Genomic DNA, 23092 nt, shown 5'->3' with positions numbered 1-23092 from the left:
GACAGTGGGATGAGGGGGTGCTCTCATTTATCAATTTTGTTGTAAACCAGGTGTCCTCTCTGAACCCACACACAAGTGTGCACACTCACATACATGTACACACACCCACACACATACACACTACACACATACACACACACACACACACACACATACCCCCAAACACAAATACACACCGACATACATACACACCACACACACATACACCCACCCATGCACATGCATGCACACACATACACACACAAACACACCCACCTACCCACACATACACACATACTCACATGCATACCCCCACACACAAATACACACTGACACACAAATACACACTGACACATGCACACCCACACATACCACACACACATATATACACACACACCCATCCACACACCACACCCATCCACACACACCCCACACACATGTGCACACACATATACACCCCACACACAGGTGCACACACATACACACCCCCCCACACACCCCACACACATGTGCACACACATGCACACACACATGCACACACACATGCAAATACACACCAAACACACACCACACATACACACCACACACATACACACACGCTGACACACACACACACCCCACACACATACATACACATACACTTGCACACACAGCATGTGCACATGACCATCTTCCTCGGTGCAAATAAATCCATGTGCATTACCCAGAAATAAGTGAAATAAATGGCTAGAAAAATGCATGCAGTTTCTTTTGCTCTGAAAAATCTAATCTTTGCTCATGTTGTACTCATTTCAGGAGTACAAATGAAAGATTCTAGGGGCTCAAAGCATGCTGCAGTTTCTAGCTCTGAGAAGTTCCTGGATGAAATAGTAGAACACAGGAGGTATTTTCCTGTGTCTCCCTCTGATATTAATAAAAAATAAGAAATATGGAAATAAGTGATGAATTCTGTTACCATGTAAGTTTAAAATTAAAGCTTTCTTTGCTTTCAAAACACATCTGCAGGGATCCCACTCACTCACCAGCTTTCTGGGCTGAGCTGGGTGGATGAGCTGTGGGGAAACAGATCCCCAAAAGCCGGAACCCCAAGGTACTGACTGTGTCGCCATCCCTGACTGGCCTGTCATCCATGAAAGCCATGGCCACACCATCCCCTCCTGTTTCTGCCACACAGGGAGCAAGCAGAGTCCTGGCCCCTGTGCCCTGGTCCTGACACTCGGAGAAAAATCAGAGAACACTTTCACTGTATAGTGTGCATTTGCGTGGATCCACAGATATCTAAGACTAATCCACTCCAGCATTTGTGAATACATTTGATGCCTTCTTTTTTAATAGATGGTTTAATTTCACTTTGGATATTACAGTGGGCTGGTGATTGTAATAGAACTCTCCTGTCCTTTGGGTTTTGCAGAGTAGAGCAGACTCACTCAGCTCCCCAGTGTCTGGGGCCACACAGCTTGGAAGTGGCCTGGAAACTGCAGAAACCTCCCTGTCTCTCGTGGGTCTGGTCCTTCCCTGGACAAGGCAGGGTGGCAGAAATCAGGGTGGGCAAGGGATAATTGACAAGACTGACTCTGTCTTTTTTGAAACATTGAAACAGCACAAAACGATTTCTCTTTACTAACTGTCTGGTCAAAAAAAAATCCGAAGTGTCAAAAAACCAGCAGTCAGGTCCCTCGTTTTAGTGTGGATTCCTTTCACTAGTCAGTTATCGGAGTGGACTTAGTGAGTGTGGTTTATTATGATTAGTTCCAATCTAGGTTTGTGCACAGGCAAAAGCAGACGAGGAATTGTCACGTCGGCCTTCATGGCGAGTGACGTGCAGGCATGCAAAACCAGCGACTGAGCCTCCCTGGCAGTCCTGGCCACCCCGCCTCTCTGTGGGGCTCCCCAGGAAACCGGCGACAGGCACAGTGACTTTTCAGGGGTTTCACTGACCCTAAGGAAGGATGTTCCAAGGATATCCTACAGCCCATCTGAAAGGATTAAACAAAAATGTACTGACGTCCTATTACTGAAAGCCACAGATGAACTGTCACCAACATGACTGACAGTGATTGGCTCCCCCAAGCCACTGCCACCACCTGTCTGTGCGTCTCCTGCAGGCTGGGGACCAGGGCCCCTAAGCGAAGTCTTTGGACACAGCCTCCACGAAGTTGGGCGCCGACATGAGGATGCCGATGGTGCAGATGATGGTGAAGACGGAGAAGGCCATGAGGCACAGACGGTCCACCACGCAGGCGGCGAACTTCCACTCGCTGCACACGGCCTCGCTCTCGTCCTGGCCGCGGAAGCGGTTGGCGATGTAGCGCACCTCCTGCAGGATCTGGGCCAGGTCCGGGTCCCCCTCGGAGGGCGGCCCCCCGTGCAGGAGGTGCTCGTCGTGCAGGTGCGCGGGGGAGCAGGCCAGGCGGCCGCACACGACCCCCGAGTCCGGGGTGGGGGCGCAGTGCATGCTGTCCAGGCCGCGGAAGCCGATGTAGAGCAGGTTGCCGTTGGCGGCCGGCGGCCCGGCCACTGCGCTCATCTCCACGCTGGCCAGGCTGCAGCGGCGCGGCTTGTGCTGGCAGGCCGGCCGCACCTTGTCCTCCCCCGGCCTCTTCATGCGCAGGAACCAGGCACACCAGTTCAGGAGGATGACCCTGGTCTGGGAGACACAATGGACCATTAGAAGCTGCAGGGAAGCAGGCGCCAGCCAGTGCCATCCTACAATACCAGCTTCGTGCACCCGCGGTGGGGGGCCCACATCCTCCTGGGAAGGAGCTGGGTTCTCTGTGGGGGGCACACTGCGGTCTCAGGGAAGACAGCATGTGGATTTGATTAGTCTGTCCCTTGGAAAGAGCCCCGAGCTGTGTGAACAGGGCAAGTGGGTTTCCCTCTCTGATCCTTCCTTACCTGTAGCCAGGGACCATCAAAGCTAACTCTGTGAGGCCCCCAGAGCACCACAACAAACTCAGGGGTGGCCCAGAGATGTTAACTTCACAAGGGCAGCCCAGTGACCTCTGTCCCATGCGGCTGAACCCCTAGTTTGAAGCAGTTCAGACTGTGATCTCAGATCGCTGCACCCTTTGCAATGATGTCGTATCGTGGCAAAGCTGGGGGTTTTGTTTGTTTTTAATCCTCACCCGAGGATATTTGTCCATTTATCTTCAGATAGAATGGGAGGGAGAGAGAGAGAAACATCGATGTGAGAGAGACACATCGACTGGTTGCCTCCCACACAATCTTGACCAGGGCCGGGGACTGAACCACAACTGAGGTACGTGCCCTTGACCAGAATCGAACCCACAACCCTTTGGTCCGAAGGCCAAGGCTCTAACTGGTGAGCCAAACTGGCCAGGGCCAGTTTTTTAGTTTAAAAGCAGGTGCAGAGAAAGTCAGCAATGTGAAATAGAAAATGGGGGTACTGTGCTCCCCAGATTGTGCTGGGCCAACAGCTGCAAAGTTGGCAAGGCTTGTTGTTTGGAGATATATATATATATATATATGTATTTTTTATCCTCATCCGAGGACATTTTTGCATTTTTGTACAGACAGAGTGGGAGGGGGAGAGAGAGAGAGAGAGAGAAACATCGACATGAAAGGGACACATCGAGTGGCTGCCACCCGCACGACCAACCAGGGCCGGGGACAAACTGCAACCGAGGTACATGCCCTTAGCGGGAACCGAACCCGGTCTCTCCGGACCGCAGGCGGACGCTCTAACCGCTGAGCCAAACCGGCCAGGGCTGGACATATATTTTTTTTATTGACTTTAGAAAGGAAGGGGGAGAGAGAGAGAGAAACATCAATCAGTGGCCTCCCATATGCCCTGGACAAGGGATCGAACCCGCAACCTTTTGATATATGGGACAACGTTCCCAACTACCAGATCTACCCGGCCAGGGCTGTTTTGACATATTTAATAAACAGAACTATTAGGTATTTCTTTTGCCATAGAGGCTCTGTGGGAAAAACAAATCCTCAGACACTAAAGATGCACTAGCCAAGGGAGTTCAGGAGTCAGCTCGTGAGGCTGTGGGAGCACTGAGCAGGAGCACATGCACGGACGGACTTAGAAAGTCTGAGGCAGGGCTTGTGAGCCTTTCTGTACAGGGTCAGGTAGTAAACACATTGGCTTGTGGGCCATGAAATCTGTCTGTGCTTGGCTCTGCTGATGCGGCGCACAACCAGCCATAAACAGCCTGTGAAACGCAGGCAGACTGTTTTCTCGTAAGATTTAATTTGTAGCCCTGGCCAGCAGGGCTCCGTGGTTAGAGCATCAGCCCGAGCACCAAAGTGTTTCGGGTTTGATTCCCAGTTAAGGGCACCTCCCTGGATTGCAGGTTCAATCCCCAGCCCCAATCAGGGCATGTGTGGGAGGCAACCATTCAGTGTGTCTCTCTCACGTCGATGTTTCTCTCTTTCACTCTCTCTCCCTCTCCCTCCCTCTCTTCCACTGTCTCTAAAATGAAAAAAAAAAATATATCCTTGAGGACTAACAACAATAAAAACATTTCATTTGTGAAAGCACCTGGTGGACTCCCTTGGCCTCCAGGGCCATAGTTTGCTGACCTCTGATCTAAAGTGCTGCCCATGTGCATAGAAGACACGGCAGAGAAATCATGCTCTTGTTCTCCCCTCTCATGGAAAGAAGGGAGCCATCTGGAGCCTCAATCCAGGTCAAGAAAAGCATTTTGTTGCAAGCCTGTTTAGACAAGAACCTGAAAAGTGGGCCCTTTCCCTGAAATCATCCAAATACTGCTTTTGTTCTCATTTCGGTTTATGATGGCGGGCACCTCCCACCGGCAACTCAGCAGGCACGCTTCTGTCCATGTGGACGGCCGTGCGTTGTGAGGTTGTGTCTGCTGCACTCCCTCGGTAATCGTTTTTGTGACGTCGAAGATGACCGCAGTCGACCAGCATAGAGACAGGCCGTGAGAAGAACAGGAAAGTTACCCTTTGGTCACAGCCGGTGGTGCTCTGATCCTGCCCCCCTCCCATGACCACCTCCAGAGCCCGGAGAGGCTGTCTGCTGGCCCTGGAGGGTTTCCCATGATTCGCAGGAGCAGAGACATTTGTTCCACATAAATCTTCAGGCCACGTTGGCCCTCCCCTGGAGGCTCACCAGACATCCCATGTCACGTGGGCCTTAAGGCTCTGCAAAGTCAGCATATGCTCCCATTTTCAGATAAAGAAGCTCTGGTTCAAAGAAGTTTGTGCCTTGGCTCAGGATCTCATAAGGATTGAGTCACCTAATGTATGTAGACTTGTGCAGCCTGATCCGGGAAAGCGTCTACAGGGCTCTTTCCCTAAGCCCCGGGTCTGCAGCCCACCCTCACCCAGAAGGCACCAGAAAGCCTGGGCCAGAGCTCGAGGGAGCACGGTGGGCGTGAGTGTGTCCAGACCAGAGGCAGCCAGCAGCTTCTCCCACCATGTGGCGGTTCTGCACGTCCATTGGGGCCCATCTCCAGCTAATATGATCCATACTGCCAAGTGGATTTTAAATTCCATGGTCTGAATCATTAGATTTCAAGGCTAAAGCGTCTCACAAGATGAAATTATCCTCTTGGCACTTATCAAACTGTGCTCATGACCTCCTCTGTTAGGTTACAGTTTTGTTTCTGGCTGTGCAAATGTCACATAATGTCACTGCGCTCGGTGGTGTCTTCTTCATAGCCACAGATCATAATAAAAGTCCCTTGGAGGCTGTTTATGTTTGAAGTGCACTTGGAAAGAGAGGAAAATGTAGTGTTGTAGGTAAAATGAGAGGGATACAAGCTTCATATTTTGTTTGCAGCCATTGGTTTGAATAATTATTGCTCTTAATTAAAAATTTTTTCTGGAACATTCAAGCATTACTAGGTCATCAAAAATGGTTTGGTCTTCATTTTCTTGTGTTTTGCATCAGTCCAAACATAAGAAATAAGAATATGTGTTGACATTTGCGTAAACAAACAGTGGAAGGAAAAGAAGGGATTCATTCGAATGGTTCTAGTGTTGTGGTGGAAGGAGGGTGAGGGGCAGGGATGGGGGCAGCATTTCCCTATGTGCAGCTTCACTTTTATAACATGCGAGTGGATCCCCTATTTCAAACAGATGGGTGGGTGGCAGGGTTATAAGAAAGCCAGACAAAAACGTAGATGACCGTGTACAAATGTGTCCCAGCTTTTAGGGAGGGGACCTTCTCCAAACAAGCCCAGGGACTGGGCGACATGGTAGCCCCATTTAAGGATGCTCACACTACTGCTGAAGCTATGAGCTATGAGAGAGTCATTATGAAGTGTAAACATTTGTCATGGAAAAGGGTCTATGAGGACACAGTAACTTAAAGCCACGATTTTTGAGATTCCATATATGAGTGAAATATATGGTACTTGTCTTTTTCCATCTATATCTATATCTATATCTATTTTATATAATATATATATTTTATTAAATAAATAAATAAATAAATAAATAAATAAATATACCACTTCTTTATCCATCCATTGATGAACATTTAGGCTGCTGCATATCTTGGTGATTGTAAATAATGCTGTAAAGTCTTACTACAGTTTCAAGCTTTGCCAAACTTTAAAAGTACATATGCTACAAATTTACAAAATAAAAAATTATCAAAGATAGTCTTGGATTCAGACCCTTGCCATTCATTACTTTGTATACTTCATGCCACTCCCTTCTGGCCTGCAGTGTTTCTATTGAGAAATCAGCTGACAGTCTAATGGGAATTCCCTTGTAGGTAACTTTCTGTCTCTCTCTTGCTTCCTTTAAGATTCTTTCTTTGTCTTTAATGTTTGCCATTTTAATTATGACATGTCTAGCTGTGGGTCTTTTTGGGTTCATCTTGCTTGGGACTCTCTGTGTTTCCTGGACTTGTGTGATTTTTTCCTTTACCAATTTAGGGAAGTTTTCTGTCATTATTTCTTCAAACAGGTTCTCTATTCCTTTCTCTGATTCTTCTCCTTCCGGTACCCCTATGATGCGAATGTTGTTATGTATTGTATTGTCCCAAAGCTCCCTTAAACTCTCCTGCTTTTTTTTTTTTCCCCCATTTCTTGCTCTATTGGGGTGTTTTTTTCTACCTTGTCATCTAACTCACTGATTTGGTCTTCAGCTTCTTCTAATCTACTATTGAATCCTTCTAAGGTATTTTTCATAACAGTTATGTCATTCTTTATTTCCTCTCAACTTTTATTCATAGCTTCTACCTCTTTCTTAAAGCTTATATAGTTCCCACTGAGCTCTTCATAATTCTTATTAAGTTGCATGTAGTTCTCTACCAACTTACACCATACACAAGAATAAACTCAAAATGAATAAAAGACTTAAATGTGACCCACGAATCCATAAAAATCCTAGAAGAAAATGCAGGCAACAAAATTTCAGACATCACATGCAGCAGAATTTTAACTGATACAATGCCTAAGGCAATAGAAATAAAGGAAAAAATGAATATTTGGGACTACATCAAACTAAAAATCTGCACAGCAAAAGAAACAACCATCACAATAGAAAGGGAACCCACTATATGAGAGAGCATAATTGCCAACAATACATAAGATAAGGGGTGAATTTCCAATATAGAGTACTCACACAACTCAACGAAAGGAAGACAAAGAACTCAATTAAAAAATGAGCAGAGGACCTAAAGTGACACCCCTCCAAACAGGACATACAAATGGCCAAGAGACATATGAAGAAATGCTCAACATCACTAATCATCAGAGAGATGCAAATTAAAACAACTATGAGTTATCACCTCACACCTGTCAGAATGGCCGCCATCAACAAATCATCAAACAAGTGTTGGCGAGGGCGTGGAGAAAAGGGGACTCTAATACACTGCTGGTGGGAATGCAGGCTGGTGCAGCCACTATGGAAAACAATATGATGTTCCCTCAAAAAATTAAAAATTGAACTGCCATTTGACCTAGTGATCCCACTTCTAGGAATATATCCTAAGAAGCCTGAAACACCAATCAGAAAGAATATATGTACCCCCATGTTCATAGCAGCACTATTTACAATTGCTAAGATCTGGATATAGCCCCCTATGTTCATAGCAGCACTATTTACAATTGCTAAGATCTGGATATAGCCCAAGTGTCTATCAGTAGATGAGTGGATAAAAAAGCTGTAATACATGTACACAATGGAGTACTATGCAGCTGTAAGAAAGATCTCTTATCCTTTGAGAGTATTTTGCTAAGCCAGTCAGAGAAAGACAGATATCACATGATCTTACTTATTTGTGGATTATAATGAACAAAACAAGCTGAGGAACAAAATAGACCCAGAGACACGGAAGTGGGGTGCAGACTGACAAACCTCAGAAGAGGTGGGTGTGGGGGGAGGGAAGAGAAACCACAGAACTTTTACGCATGTATGTGTAAACAAGGATATGGGCAATAATGTTTGGGGGTGGGTGGGAGGGATTGGGAGGAGGGTGTCAATGGGGGAAAAAAGAGAAACATCTGTAACAAAAATAAATAAATACATTGTTTAAAATAATCAAAAATAGTGGCTGTCCCTATGTTAACTTGGTGTAACTGTAAATTATTGCACAGTGAATGTTGTTAGAAGGCCCAGAACTCCCTGTTCCTGGAATCTGATATCTTACTACTGCATTTACCATGTTGGTGAGTCCTAGACATAAGGACATAAGGGTCCTCTGATCTTGGACGTAAGGGTCTAAAGACAGGCTCATTTTGACACAAAGGGCTGCGTTAGCTCTCAACTCTCCCTAGGCCTCCCTCTCTGCACAGGAGGACCCGGAGGTTTGCAGGGTCCAGGTAAGAAGCAGCTGGGGACAGCCCTCCTCTGCCTTGGGTTTTGTCACACCATGGTGAGGTGTCCAAAGCCCAGGTCCTGCTTGGCCCTCGTCCTGGTTTCCTGAATGTGAGCGAGGGTGGGTGTGGAGCTGTGGACAGTGACTGGAACGGAGCAGAGCAGGTGGGAACAGCAGCAGACAGCACACTACGCATGCTCAGCAGGTGCTGGGGAGGAGGGCTGACCCGGCTAAGAGGACAGGCCGTTGTATTCAGTCCTTTCTTTCTCGTCCGTCTCCTTTCACCCCACCCCCTTTCCCACTGGGAACTGCGAGCTGTATTTTTTAGGCTTTGGGTTAGATCACATCCCTGGTGTCGTGAATGTATATTTCTGTGCACAGCTCACACTATTATTTTCTTTCTGGAAGATCCGACCACATCTCGTTGCAGCTGACCACTGCACAGTTCTCTGTGGCACATGCACAAAAAGTAAGTTTAAAATCGCTGTGCTAGGCCCGGGCGGTGTGCTCAGTGGACTGAGCACTGTCCCGCGGACTGAGAAGTCCCAGTGATTCCCGGTCAGGGCACATGCCCAGATTGTGGGCTCGACCCCCAGTAGGGGGCGTGCAGGAGGCAGCTGATCGATGTTTCTATCTCTCCCTTCCTCTCTTTAAAAAAATCAATAAAAACATATAAAATCACTGCGCTAGCAAAACACAGGGCAGTCTGCGCGTGAGCCCTGCTGGGCGTCAGGTTGTAAGAACAGTGTGTGGGACCCTAGGAGCATGCCACCATCGCCGGCCCCAGGCGGAGACACGCAGACAAGTGAGGTCACAGGAGAAGCACAGCTCTCGGTGTAGGCACACAGCTGCTGGTGAAAACTTGTAAACTAGATGAGCCATCCGTGGACTGCTTTGGGGAGGGGCCCTGACTCGCTGCGGGGGAGGTCAGGAGGAACCTACCCACTTGGGCATCTGGCCGCCGTCGGGGTCGTGGTGGTGGTACTGTAGCACAATCACCGTGACGACCACGGAGAGGCCCACGATGATCATGGTGCTGGCGAAGTACTGGGCTGTGGAGAGAACAGGCGCAGGTTAAGGCCCAGCCTGGGGGAGGGTGGACCCAGACCACGTTCTCTGGCTGTTTGGGACTGTGGGGGGTGGGGGTGGAGCGGGGCTGCCTTCAGGTCTGCAGCCCACCCCCTACAGGCATGAGGCCAGCCCAGTGCACAAAGACCCGCCTTGCCGTAGCCGACTGTGAACCCTGCCTCCTCCTGCAATGGGACTTAACAGCTCCTTGCAGGATGGTGATGAGGTTGTTCCCACGAGAAAACAGGTGGACCATTATTGCAACTAAAAACAGCTGGATGGCGAGTGTGGCCACCACTGGATGACTGCAGGGCACGGACGTGCTGGGGGTGTAACTAGGGCAAACCTGGGCATCACCTAGCTGTCCTAGTAGGGCTGGGGACTTAGGGGATTAGTGTGGAAGATGATTCTGACCCCATCTACTCAGAGACACTAGGGGGCGCCAGTTGTCCAGCCAGAGAAAGTGGTCAGTAGCAGTTCTGTTCAGGCTGAGGACATCAGCTTGGGCTCTGATTGTTGGGGATGCGTGTCTCCGCCTTGGCCCAGGGGAGAAGCAGCACAGAGCTTCTGAAAGAGCTCCCCTTTGGTCTACTGGCTGCCATCGGTGAGTGCGGACAGCAGCTCAGTCTCTCGGGGCCTCAGCTCACTGACCAGTACAACAGGGACGGAAATGCCTTCGTGCAGGGTTGGTGCAGGAATGAGCAGTTCTTTGGGCCAAGGGCCGAGGACGAAGCCTGGGACAGGGAGGCATTCCTTGATCGGCCTCTCCATGGCCGGAGGACACTTTGCTCCCTGCCTTTGCCAGGAAGTCCTGGGCCCCTTTAGGGCCGAGTCTCCGAAAGGAGCTGCTGCTGCCTCACCTATCAAGGGCACGGAGTCAGACGTCGCAGGCATGATCTCAGCCACCAGCAGCATGAAGACGGTGAGAGAGAGCAACACTGTTATCCCTGAAACAAAAACACAGGGCGACTGAGACAGACCGACCATGAGACCTCAGTTCCATCTAACAGGGAGTCCTAACCTGAGATCCAAAGAACTAGAGTGGGCACAGGGAGAGGCAGGTGATGTCTAAGACACCCCTGAAACCAAGTACCTGGTTTTCTGTATTTATGGGCGTTTCTCTGGGGACAGTGATGTCATTTACCAGCATTCCAGAGAAGTCCCTGGTGAAGTCAAACTTAGGAGCAGAACTTCAGAAGGACAACCCAAAATGAATCACTGACGTTAGCATACGCATCTCGTTTTCTTTATTACATTAACATTGCGAGGTAGTCACATGAGGCAGGAGAAAGTTCCACAGCCAGCTTGAAGGCTTGACTTGGTTACTTAGTAGCTGAGCGACCTTGGAGGAGTCCCCAGACATGCCCCCACCTCCTGTTCAGGAGGTAAGGGTTTGAGGGTGATTGCTGCATGTCCTGAACACACTCTTTGGCAACTCTGAGAATTTGAGAAACTCATTTTGCCATTCTAAATCTTAAAGTATCTTCCTATTGGATGCCCTCGGGAATTACACTGAGTAGGACCATTTGCAAAAGCAAGCTGATCATGAATTAACCTAAAGTATTTCCTGTACACACCGCATACTGGCTGCTGGCCCCCCAAAAGCGGAATGAGGTGGCAAGAGGGGAAGAAAACCCAGGCCCCCCAGGGAAGAATTGGCCCCTCCTGGGTGTTCCCATCCTCCATGTAGGCTATCTCGGGAGGGCATGGCATGGAGCAGAAGAACCAACCGGCATGAGGAGCCTGTCCTGGCTTCTCCCATAGACCCTGGGACGTCCCACCAGAGCGCGCAGAGCTCTGCGCTGTCCACGGTGCTGAACTCCAGGCCGAGCCCTCCAGTCCCCGCCGACTCCCACCGAAGACAGGCACTTACCGAGGGAGATTTTCTCCCCGGAGTCTGCGGGCAGCAGGAAGACCAGGAGGGCCAGGGCAGAGATGAGCACACAGGGTATGAGCAGGTTGAGGCCGTAGTAGAGGGTCCTGCGGCGGAGGGTCACCGTGAAGGTGACGTCGGGGTACGGCTCTTTACAGCACTCATAGAACTTCTCGCTGCGCTTGCCCGGGATTCCTCCAGGACAGGGAGGAAAGGAACCATCGTTCAAATGAAATCTCCCTGTTCGTTTATTTTAACAGCTATCACACACAAACACGGCCATGGAATGTATGTGCTGAAAAAATTGGGTAATCAGTGTTTGAATGAACCCTTCCTAGAGTGTTTCATAGAGTTGTTTAGGAATGTCTTAGGGATAGTTGAACAAACTAGCAGGTGTTTTTTGTTTGTTTTTTAAATTAATTAATTTTTGTTACAGATGTTTCTCCTTTCCCCCCCACTGATTCCCCCCTCTCCCTCCCTCCCCACCCGTCCCCAGCTTTGTTGTCCATGTCCATTGTTCATGCATACATGCATGTAAGTTCTGTGGTTTATCTCTCCCCCACCACCCCCTCTTCTGGGGATTGTCAGTCTGTACCCCACTCCTATGTCTCTGGGTCTACCCCATTCCTCAGACTGTTACGTTCATTATATTCCACAGATAACTGAGATCATATGATACTTGTCTTTCTCTGTTTGACTTGTTTCACTTAGGATAATACTTTCCAGGTCCCTCCATGTCACCTCAAAGGATAAGAGATCTTTCTTTCTTACAGCTGCATAGTATGTTTTGTTTTTTTTTCTGATGGATTGGAATTACATGTGCTGTAGACTGAATATTTGTGTCCCCTAAAACCTAACCCCTAATGGGATGGTATTAGGAGGTGGGGCCTCTGGGAGGTTATTCGGTCAGGAGGGTGCGGCCCTCATGAATGAGGTTAGCACCCTTAAAAAGGAGGCCCTAGAGAGTCCCCTGCCCCCTCTGCCCTGTGAGGACACGGCGAGAAGACAGCCATCTGTGGACCAGGAAGCTGCCCTCACCGGACACCAAGTGTGCTGACACCTTGAGCTGGGACTTTCAGCCCCCGGGACTGTGAGAAGTAAATATCTGTTGTCTGGAAGCCGTCCGGTCTGTGGCGTTCTGTTACAGCAGCAAGAGCAGGCTGAGACACCATGATTACAAATGACACGTTATAAACTTCACACCACTATAAATGCCATTTGCTATCCAACACGATTTTAGGAGCCGAAGACGGGAATGATGTACGGATGCCTATAGCAGCACTGGCTCATTGAAATGTCTCAGCAAGCTCCTCATGGGAAGCACTGCATTTTCTAATTGCTTTTGTTTCTAATCCTGTAGCTCTCGATAAATCACGGAGAGTGCTGCAGGGCACAATAAATACTCACACTGAAAGCAGAGTGGAAAATCCCGAACTCCCAGGCAAGCACAGGACAAAGCAGCTCCTTCCTAACCCGAGGCTCGCGCCCCCGCGGGCTTACCCATGAGGTCCCACTCTCCGTTCGGGATGTAGCCGCTGACATCTGCCTCCTGCATCTGGAGATCCAGCGACCACCCTCCGTAGGACCAGGACCCGAACTTCAGGTCGCACTGCTGCACGTCGAAGGGGAACCAGCGCACGTCGATGTAGCAGGAGCTCCTGAAGATGCCTGCGGGGGCGACGGACACCGTCAGAGCGCAGTGGAAGCTGGCGAAACGTGCTTCCAGAACGCAGCAGCCTCACGCTGTTGGTGGGCACGTAAATCGGGGCAGCCGTTATGGGAAGTAAAAACAGAGCTGCCACGGGACCCAGCAACCCCACTTCTGGGTGTGTAGCCAAAGGAAACCAAATCACCCGCTCAAATAAGGGTCTGCACCCCCCACCCCGTGTTCATTGCAGCAGGTTTTACAATAGTCAAGATATGGAAACAATGTCTTTGTCGACGGATATGTGGATAAAGATACACGCACAGCCCGGGCCAGTGTTGCTCAGTGGTTAGATCATCAGACTGTGCACCGAAGGGTCTTGGGTTGACTCCTGGTCAAGGGCATGTACCTGGGTTGCAGGTTACATCCCTGGCCCGGGTTGGAGCACATGTGGGAGGCAACCAATTGATGTGTCTTTCTCACATCAATATTTCTCTCTCTCTCACCCCTCTCTCCTTCCGTTCCCGTCTCTCTAAAAATGAATGAAAAGAATATCCTTGGGTCCTGGCCGGTTTGGCTCAGCGGTTGGAACGTCGGCCTGCGGTCCAGAGAGACCCGGGTTCGGTTCCCGCTAAGGGCGCGTACCTCGGTTACAGTTTGTCCCCAGCCCTGGTTGGGTCGTGTGGGTGGCGACCACTCGATGTGTCCCTTTCACGTCGATGTTTCTCTCTCTCTCTCTCCCTCCCACACTATCTGAATAAAAAATGGAAAAAGTGTCCTCGGGTGAGGATAAAAAAAAAAAAAAGAATATCCTTGGGTGAGGATTAACAACAACAAAATAATAATAAATCACCTAAGAGATTTTTAAATCCTGTTACTACCCATAGGCCATAAAGCCACGTTCCTGAGCCAGGGACCAGTCCCTGAGCAGCCCAGGGCCCTGTGAGTCCACAGAAATGATGGGCTGGTGAGGAAGGATCGATCCCAGGAAGCGGCTGGCCATCGGCGGGCTGAGAGGCGCGACACCCACGGGGAAGGGAGTCACTCGTGAGCTCCCTGTTGAGCCGCTGGGCCAGCACCACACAGGTTCTCAGCGCTCACCCCAGGAGGCCGCTCGGCACAGTCACTGCCCCGACCCCTGGGGAGCAGCCCGGACTCAGAGCTCAGGGCTGGCCCATAGCTCCTGCGAGCAGCCTAGGACTGACCCCCAACTCCACCTGTCTGACTGCAGGATGAAGGAAGGGCCCTTACCTGGAGGGAGGTACTGGCAGTGCCCGGAAGAATTCACCAGCACGTTGGTGTGGAACGTGGCATCGAATCGCTCGTCGGCACTGGAAGCAGAAAGGGTTTCGTGAGCTGGCACTGCTGTGCCCGGCCACCCGCCCTGGTCTACGAGCATGACCAGCTGCTGACCTGGGAGATCGCAGAGACGGTTCAAAGGGGCCAATATCCACCCCATTTCACGTAAACTGATTTTTTTCATACGCATCTAAAACAGAGTTCTCGACAAAAATGGAACCCGAAGACAGTGAGGGGGTACATCAGTGGGTGGGCAACGTCACCGGTCTGCAGGGGTAAGGGCGAGAGCACCCTGCCTGTCAGCCCCACGAGGCAGCATCCTGACCCGCTGTGCTCAAAGCTTCAGTTCCAGGCTCTTGAAAGGGCCCATTCCTGGGGCTGCTTCACAAATGCCTCCCAAATGAACGACGCTGCAGGTGCAGGGGGCAGCTGGGCACCCAAGGGCCCCAGAGTGGCCCTGGGCTCCGTGATTAGCGATGACCGGTACAGATGTGAAATAAATGCACCCTAGCGCCCTGGCTGGTTTGGCTCAGCGGTTAGAGCGTCGGCCTGCGGTCCAGAGAGACCCGGGTTCGGTTCCCGCTAAGGGCATGTACCTCGGTTGCAGTTTGTCCCCGGCCCTGGTTGGTCGTGCGGGTGGCAGCCACTCGATGTGTCCCTTCACATCGATGTTTCTCTCTCTCTCTCTTCCTCTCTCTCCCTCCCACTCTATCTGAACAAAAAATGGAAAAATGTCCTCAGATGAGGATAAAAAAATAAAAATAAAAAATAAATGCACCCTAGCACCTCCCTGCCCATGCTCAGAACCTCCTGCACCCTGGAGCTACCCACTCTAATTCGTGGGGAGACAACAGGGAAACTACAACGAGCCCAGCAGCCCCATTAGATGTGTCCTTCGTGTTCTGTGCTCTTTGACCCCAGGGGACCTTGCTGACCTCAAAGGAACTGTCCCCCTTTCTCACCTGCCAGGGTCAGGCAGTTCCTACAGATGGTAAACAACCTGCTCATAAGCACAACTCCAGGTGCAGACCAAGTGGTCCAGAGCCGTCTCCCCTGTCGGGGTCTCACACTGCAAACCTCCACCCACGTGCCCTTGTCGCCCAGGCTCACGGACACCACCACAGGGGACCCCACCCCGCTGCTCACTCGGAGCGGGAGGGTGTTCAGAAAAATCCTTGAACCGCAGGCTTAAGGTAAAGCAGCACAAAGTGAGCGAGAAACTCCTGGGCTCAGCACCTGGCAGGCGCGTTCCTCAGCGCCACCTTCCCCTCCGGCACCCGGCCAGCTGGCTGGCAGCACCGAGCTCTGCTCGCCATCCATCAGGGAGATGAAGCAGCGTGGCCCAGGCGGCGCAGAGATGGGTTTGCAGCGACCCAGCCTCTCCACGGCGCGGGGGATGTATTACATCTCAGAAACCATTAGCGCTCCCGCTGCAACTCATGTCCAGCTGGAATAGGGCAGGGAGCGTGACGGACAGGACAGGATGCCTCCCCTACCCTGAACGGAGGGTCCTTCCTTTCTTTGTTTGTTAATCTTCTCCCGGGGATATTTTTTCCATTAATTTTTAGAGGGAGTGGAAGGAAGGGAGGGGGGGGGAGGAGAGAGAGAGAGAGAGAGAGAGAGAGAGAGAGAGACATCGATGTGAGAGAGACACATCAATTGGTAGCCTCCTGCACGACCCCAAGCAGGGCCAGGGATGGAAGCTGCAACCCAGGTGTGTGCCCTTGACCAAGAATTGAACCTGAGACCCATCAGTGCACGGGCTGATGCACTAACCACTGAGCACACCAGCCAGCACCTGATGCTCCGCTCAAAGCCACGGGTGACCCAGGGTGATATGTCCCCTGCTTAAGGAACAGCATCCCCCACACACTAATGAGACATCACGTGAGCCCACAGAGAACATTGCACTGAGTTCCCGGAGCTGGTGGAAAGTGTCAAGCTCAACATTTCTCCAAACCCCCAATAACGGAATATCAGAAGGTCAGGATCTCATTAAATTCAAGCTGGTTTTGCTACTTCCCGTGTCTATTTTTGGATTCAGTCACAGTTACCTATTTTCTAGTTTGCCACTAGGATTTTTCTCCTCTTCTTCCTTCTCTCACTCAGCTGTTATCGCAGGGATCCATCCCCTTTGCACCCCCTCATCCCTGCATCCCACCTCCCTCTGTTCTCGTCCGTGCACATGTTTATTGTGCCGAGACGGGGGGCAGACCCTCCGAGCTATGGGGGACAGCATGTGACAGAGACTCATCTGGGACTGGGGAGGACAGGGCATCAAGCCAAGGTCCCAGGAACGTGAGATGGGCAGGCATCCGTGCCAAGAGGGGTCCGGTAAGCGGCTCTAGGGGGAGAGAGTCAGCATGTGGATGAGCTGAAAGCAAACACCTGGCTGGTGGCTGGTGAGTAGCAGGTGTAAGGTGAGGGGGTGTCACCTGTGTCCAGCGAATGGCGGCAGAGGGTAAGGAGATCACTGTGTTTGGATAAGGTCTCTGCTCTGTCCCCTCCTATGGGCTTTATCACAGCTTAGGGGCCACACCTTTCAGCCCTCACCTTCATTGCACAATTAAGTCCTCACCCAGCGTCTTCCAGGTTCTGCGACCTGAAGCGGACAAGGTGTAGTGAACCGGTTCCCCACGAGCCACGTACGAAGCCCGTGGGAGCAATGGGCCAGAGGATCGGTGACGCATCAGGCGTATCCACACAGCACTCAAACACACAAGATCGCCCACGTGGGCCAGAAGACTCATTTCTCCTCTTGCCAGTGTCTTACCTGTTGTAAAGAAGGATGTCTGGCTTCCAGATCTGGCCGTCGGGGAAGCGGACCGTCTTCACGCCCGGGTACTCCGACGTGTTCCATTGCAGATAGTGATCTGTCCAAGACTGACACACAGTGACGTCAGGGAACGGTGCTTACCTGCTGATACCGGCCTGGGAGCCGGCCGGGCAAGCTCGGACCCAAAAAGAGTTCAGACACTTAGTCACATGATTGAGTGGCTATCTACAAATGTAAAGAAGCAGGGGATTAAATAATCCCTTCCTAAAGGACCACGCATGACGTTGAAATCACGTCTAAGACCCTGCCGTCAGCATGACCCTGTTCAGAGGAAGCATGTGGTTAGTTTCAGCTCACTGAGGGTCCCAGCCCTCCCCTCCCTGAAAGGTCAGTGTTTTCTAGCCAAACAAATACATATTTTGCTTTTGCCGTATTCCATAAGGATGCTTCGCAAACACGAATTCACTTATTTCCACTGGAATAAGAACCAGGCTTGGGAAAACATAGACCATTTATGCCCATGGTGCAACTTCCCGCAGCTGCAAGGGGCTGTCTCAGGAACTCCTCATGCCTGTTCGGGGCTTGAATTCTTATTTTCACGCAGGGATAGTGCTTCTGACGCCGTGACCCCAAAATGCACACTGGGTCTTGGTGATAAAATCCCGAATCAAGGTGCAAGGGCCAAGAGGGGACATCCAGTTCGTGTCCAGAAAACCAGATAATCGGTCGTTGCTACAGACAACACCACATATTTGCTGCCGAGAACTCTGCACGCACGTGTGTTCGGGGAAAGTCCTCCCAGCTGTTTTGAGATCAGAGGAAGAAAGTCGCCCTCTGCTTCCCGCTGGCCCCAAACTTTGTTTTCTCTCAGTGTGACGCAATGATTAAAGTGTCACCCTTAGCTCGGGGTTGCTGTCAGGGCCGCAAGCAAGCGTGTCTGTGAGCACAATGTGTGAAGTGGGTTCAGAGACAAAAAGGCAAATGCTTTACCTTTAGAAAGAAACACGGTTTACCATCTAACATCCTCAGTGGGAATGCTATGAGGTTCCTAATGAGAATTAGGAGGTAGGAAACAGAGAATAATATTGGAAGGACTGGACCCCTCGAGCCAGAATGATCGCAATTGCAAACTAAGAGAAGACAGATATTGTTGGTTATTCTTGACACTGTTATGTCCCCCACTTTCCAAGGGCACACGTGAGAGCCTCTGGTGGCCCGAAATGCTTCTGCCGCTTCTCCTCGTGGATTAAATCAGATTATGTCTGGCAGGCCTTCTGAAACAATAAAACTAAGGCACAGAGAAGATCCACCAACTGCTTCCTCCAAAACTATAAAGAGATAAATGGAGATCAGCCGCCTTCTCCCGCTTCGGGCTGAGGAACTGGAAAGTCACCCAGAATCAAGGGCAAGGAAGGGGATGGGAACCAAAATCAATACGCTGCCGGCCAGGAAGGATTTATTGTGCTTCGTTGTTACCTTCCTGCCTCCTCGGTTTGGAATGTATAGAAAAGTCTAGCATTGCAGGGCCTTGGCCTGAGCTGTCCTGGAGCACACGCTGTGGACTGAGACGCTCAGAACGGGAATTCGGCAACATGAAGCTCGGGAGCCCGATTTCCAGGGCTCGGCCTTAGCCAGGCTGACGGTGCGGGCCCAGCGGCACAACCCACAGAGCGGGAATCCTGGTGGCAGCTGTCTTATACACGGCCTGGCGTGGAACATCTGCGTCCCCGGGGCCAGGCTGTGGCCTCTGTGGAAATCCAGTTTTCCAGATGGAAACTGGACAGAGGTTTTGATGAAATGGTGCCTGCGGTTTGTTCTAACCCCCAAGGTACTTGTGGTTCCTTAAAATTCAGCCGGGAGTCAGTATCACAGTTGCGACAAGAGCCACAGGGGTGGCCTTCCAGGGAAAGGTGTCACACACGCCCGAAGGCGCCTGGCACGTGCTCCCCACGGTGCACCTGGGAGCAGGCGTCAGGCAGCGACGCCACTCCTGGGACACCAGTGCTCGGTCCTTCGCACTCGGCGTCTGAGTGCGGCCCCCTTCTCGGCTCCCCTTCAGGCCTGTGAGGCTCCATTTCTCTGGAGCACACCCGCGGTCCACACCGCCTCCCACGACAGGGAGTTCTTTGGTCTTGATATTTTAACCTTCTTTTCGACTGCAAAGTACACAGCCCGGCTGTAAGTGTGTGGACGTAGAAACTGGGTTGCATCCATCCCTGGGTCCCCTCCCGTGGTCCACGTCCAGGCTCCCACTCAGGTGCTCGAAAAAATGGGTGGAACAAGTAAATGAGATTAAAGAAATGAGTTTTAGAACCAGGGTCATGCAAGATGCTTCTGCAAGAGTAAGTCTTAATTAGAACTAAGCTGTGCTTGGAAGAGATTCGAGTCTCTGGTGACATCCTCCGAAACAAGATGCTTATTATGGAGCAAATGAACTCGAACAGCGTGTGATCATGCAGCTCCTGATTTCTCTGGAAAACCAACACCCTTCAAAAACAAAGAAACAAACAAAAAAAACACCAAATCTTTTCTTTTTTGTTTTTGTTTTTTGTTTCTTTTTAATCCTCACCCGAGGACATTTTTCCATATTTTGTTCAGATAGCGTGGGAGGAAGAGAGAGAGAGAGAAACATCGACATGAAAGGGTCGCATCTAGTGGCTGCCACCCGCACGACCCAACCAGGGCCGGGGACAAACTGCAACCGAAGTACGTGCCCTTAGCGGGAACTGAACCCGGGTCTCTCCGGACCGCAGGCCGATGCTCTAACTGCTGAGCCAAACCGACCAGGGCCAGATCTTTTCTTTTTAATCATCACCCGAGGTTTTCATTGATTTCTTTTTTTTTTTTTAGAGACAGAGAGAGAGAGAAACATTGATGTGAGAGAGAAATATTAATTGGTTGCCTCTCGTATGGGACCTGATTAAGAATCAAACATGCAACCTTTTTTTTTTTAATCCTCACCCAAGGATATTTATTTTTCTATTTATCATCAGATAGAGTGAGAAGGAGGGAGAGGGAGAGAGAAATATCAACATGAGAGGGACACGTCGACTGATTGCCTTCTACATGACCCAACCAGGGCCGGGGATGAACCGCAAACAAGGTACGTGCCCTTGATCAGAATCGAACCTGTGACTCTTTGGTCCACAGGCTGATGGTCTAACTGCTGAGCCAAACGGCCAGGGTTGCAACCTTTTGATTTATAGGATGATGCTACAACCATTGAGCCACTCAGCCAGAGCACCAAATCTTACATGTTGCTGAAGATCAATCACTTACTGAGGACTAAGAAATATAGGCACCAGGGGACGAGACCTGCCCATGACCAGATATATTCCATGAACATATTAGGCATCTCTCTCCAGAGGAACAAGATCAACATCAGCTCATACACCTTGGAGAGAACTATGTACTAAATTTTCACACTTAGCCCTGGCCGGTTTTGCTCAGTGGTTGAAGCATCGGCCCACAGACCAGAGAGTCCTGTGTTCGGTTCCCGCTAAGGGCACGTACCTCGGTTGTAGTTTGTCCCTGGCCCAGTTGGGGTCATGTGGATGGCAGCCACTCGATGTGTCTCTCTCACATCGATGTTTCTCTCTCTCTCCCCTCCCCTCTCTCCCTCCCACTCTATCTGAAGATAAATGCAAAAATGTCCTCGGGTGAGGATAATAATAATAATAATAATAAAAATTTTCACACTTATTTCCTGAGAGAACTGAGACAGAATGGTTAACAAAACACTCTCAAACATAAAATTATGTCACATGAGGATAAAATTCCCCATGGAAAGGAGTCAAGACGGACACGCATAGACAAGAAGGGGTGATGGAAAGTATCGACCATTAAAGAAAGGCCTGTCTGTTGAAAACATGTACTCGTGAAGATATATGCACCCCTAGGTTCATTGCAGCATTATTTACAACAGCCAAGATCCAGGGGACAATAGCCAAGTGTCCTCTGATGGATGAATGGATGAAGATGTGGTCCATATACACAACGGAATACTATACAACCACAAAAAAAGATGAATATTGCCATTTGCTACAACATGGTAGATCTTGAGAGGATTATGCTAAATGAAATAAGTCAGATGGAAAAGAACAAGACCCATGTGACTTCACTCATGTGGGATATAAAACATAAAGCAACAAACAAACTCATGGGAACAGACAACAAAATCAGAGGAGAAGAGGGGTGGGGGAGGACAAAGGGGGTAAAGGAGGTCAAGTACATGGTGAAGGAAGGAGACCGGACTTCGGTTGGTAAGAGTAGATAGAGGTCGTATCATAAAGTTGCACACTTGATATTTGTATCATGTTATTAACCAAGGTTATTCCAACAAATTTAATTAAAAGAAAAAAAAAGAGCCCTGGCTGGTTTGGCTCCGAAGTTAGAGCGTCGGCCCACGGACCAGAGAGTCCCGGGTTCGGTTCCCGCTAAGGGCATGTACCTCGGTCGCCCCAGTTGGGGTCGTGTGGGTGGCAGCCACTCGATGTGTCTTTCTCACATTGATGTTTCTCTCTCTCTCTCTCTGCCTCTCTCTCTCTCTCTCTCTTCCTCCCTCCCTCCCTCCTGCTCTATCTGAAGATAAAAATGCAAAAATATCCTCGAGTGAGCATAAAAAAAAAAAAGGCCTGTCTATATTCTCCTAATGAGTGATACAGGCGTCCAATCAGATGCCACTCCAATAGAGTCCACTGGAAACAGAGACTCAGTTTTGTTCTTAAATGCCGATATTTACAATTTTGATGGACGTGGCCTCATTTGCAATTTATTAAGTTTAGGTTGGGATTTGAGGTGTCAACGTGAAAATCCATGACAGAGTCACGGAGAGCGAGGCAGGCGCCCGAGTCCTGGGGACCAGTTGGGGTGCGGCACCTAAATGCAGACCCGAATCTCATTACTTGTCTTGCATGAAGCGCTTTTGAAATTTCCCCAAATCACCCTGCTGTGAACCGGCAAGCATGACCCCTCCAAAGGCGGGGCTTCCCACTTTCCCCTTGCCACCTGTGCAGTGGGGCAGCAGTCGGCTTTTCTCAAGGGACCCCCGCTGTCCCCACAATTCACACACACGCATCTGAGAAGCAAGATCGGGGGCATGCATGGGCGAGGACGGCCATTGTCTCAACTCACCATCTGCAGCCAAATGTTGGTGGTTAGAACTTGGTTCTTCTCGTCCTTCAAAAAAAAAAAAAAAAGAAAAGAAAAGAATTGTAATGATGGTTTATTTGGTGTTGAAAAGAGGGGATGATACCATCACTCATATAAGAAGCCGATTGTTGGGACTGGGAGATGAGAACCCACCAAGGCTTCCAAGCCTACGTTGCCCAGAATTCAGCTTTTCTCTTCATTTGGAGGGAACACACACACACATATTACAAAGCACTTACAAAAGACTGAAAAGTATAAAATAGAAAGCAAAGCCCTGCAACCCCACCATCTGGAGGTGACACCTGCTAATGGTTTAGGTTATTTTTCTATTTTTAAAATAATTTATATACTTAAAAAATTATATTGGGCGCAAAGTTCCATTTTTTTACATGTTGAATGTATTTACCAGGATGTATAGAGTTTACAACAAATATAAATATATTATGCTGCCCTGGCTGGTGGCTCAGTGGTTAGAGCACTGGCCCGCGGGCCCAAGAGTCGCGGATTCATTCGATTCCAGTTAAGGTTGCG

At 50.0% G+C, this 23092-nt stretch overlaps 1 protein-coding gene across 2 annotated transcripts in view; it reads right to left on the bottom strand.

Moving 5' to 3' along the window:
• The window catches only part of CHRNA7 (cholinergic receptor nicotinic alpha 7 subunit), a 36743-nt gene that overhangs the window by 1264 nt on the left and 12387 nt on the right, over positions 1–23092 (bottom strand). Inside the window, exons 3-10 of one of the 2 annotated variants that reach the window (XM_036277851.1) lie at positions 22544–22588; positions 17408–17517; positions 14587–14666; positions 13191–13358; positions 11691–11885; positions 10678–10764; positions 9692–9801; positions 2094–2626 (exon numbers count right to left, since the gene is read on the bottom strand). In XM_036277851.1, the coding sequence (XP_036133744.1) occupies positions 2102–2626; positions 9692–9801; positions 10678–10764; positions 11691–11885; positions 13191–13358; positions 14587–14666; positions 17408–17517; positions 22544–22588 (1320 nt within the window). In that variant the 3' untranslated portion in view covers positions 2094–2101. Of the gene's footprint in view, positions 1–2034; positions 2627–9691; positions 9802–10677; positions 10765–11690; positions 11886–13190; positions 13359–14586; positions 14667–17407; positions 17518–22543; positions 22589–23092 lie in introns of those variants that run through there. The other variant, XM_036277852.1, reaches the window with a different exon arrangement.

Source organism: Molossus molossus, unplaced genomic scaffold (genome assembly GCF_014108415.1).
Source record: "Molossus molossus isolate mMolMol1 unplaced genomic scaffold, mMolMol1.p scaffold_m16_p_24, whole genome shotgun sequence".
Taxonomy (NCBI): Eukaryota; Metazoa; Chordata; class Mammalia; order Chiroptera; family Molossidae; genus Molossus; species Molossus molossus.
The sequence above is the reverse complement of the archived record's forward strand: the minus strand, read 5'-3'. Positions and strand labels throughout refer to the sequence as shown.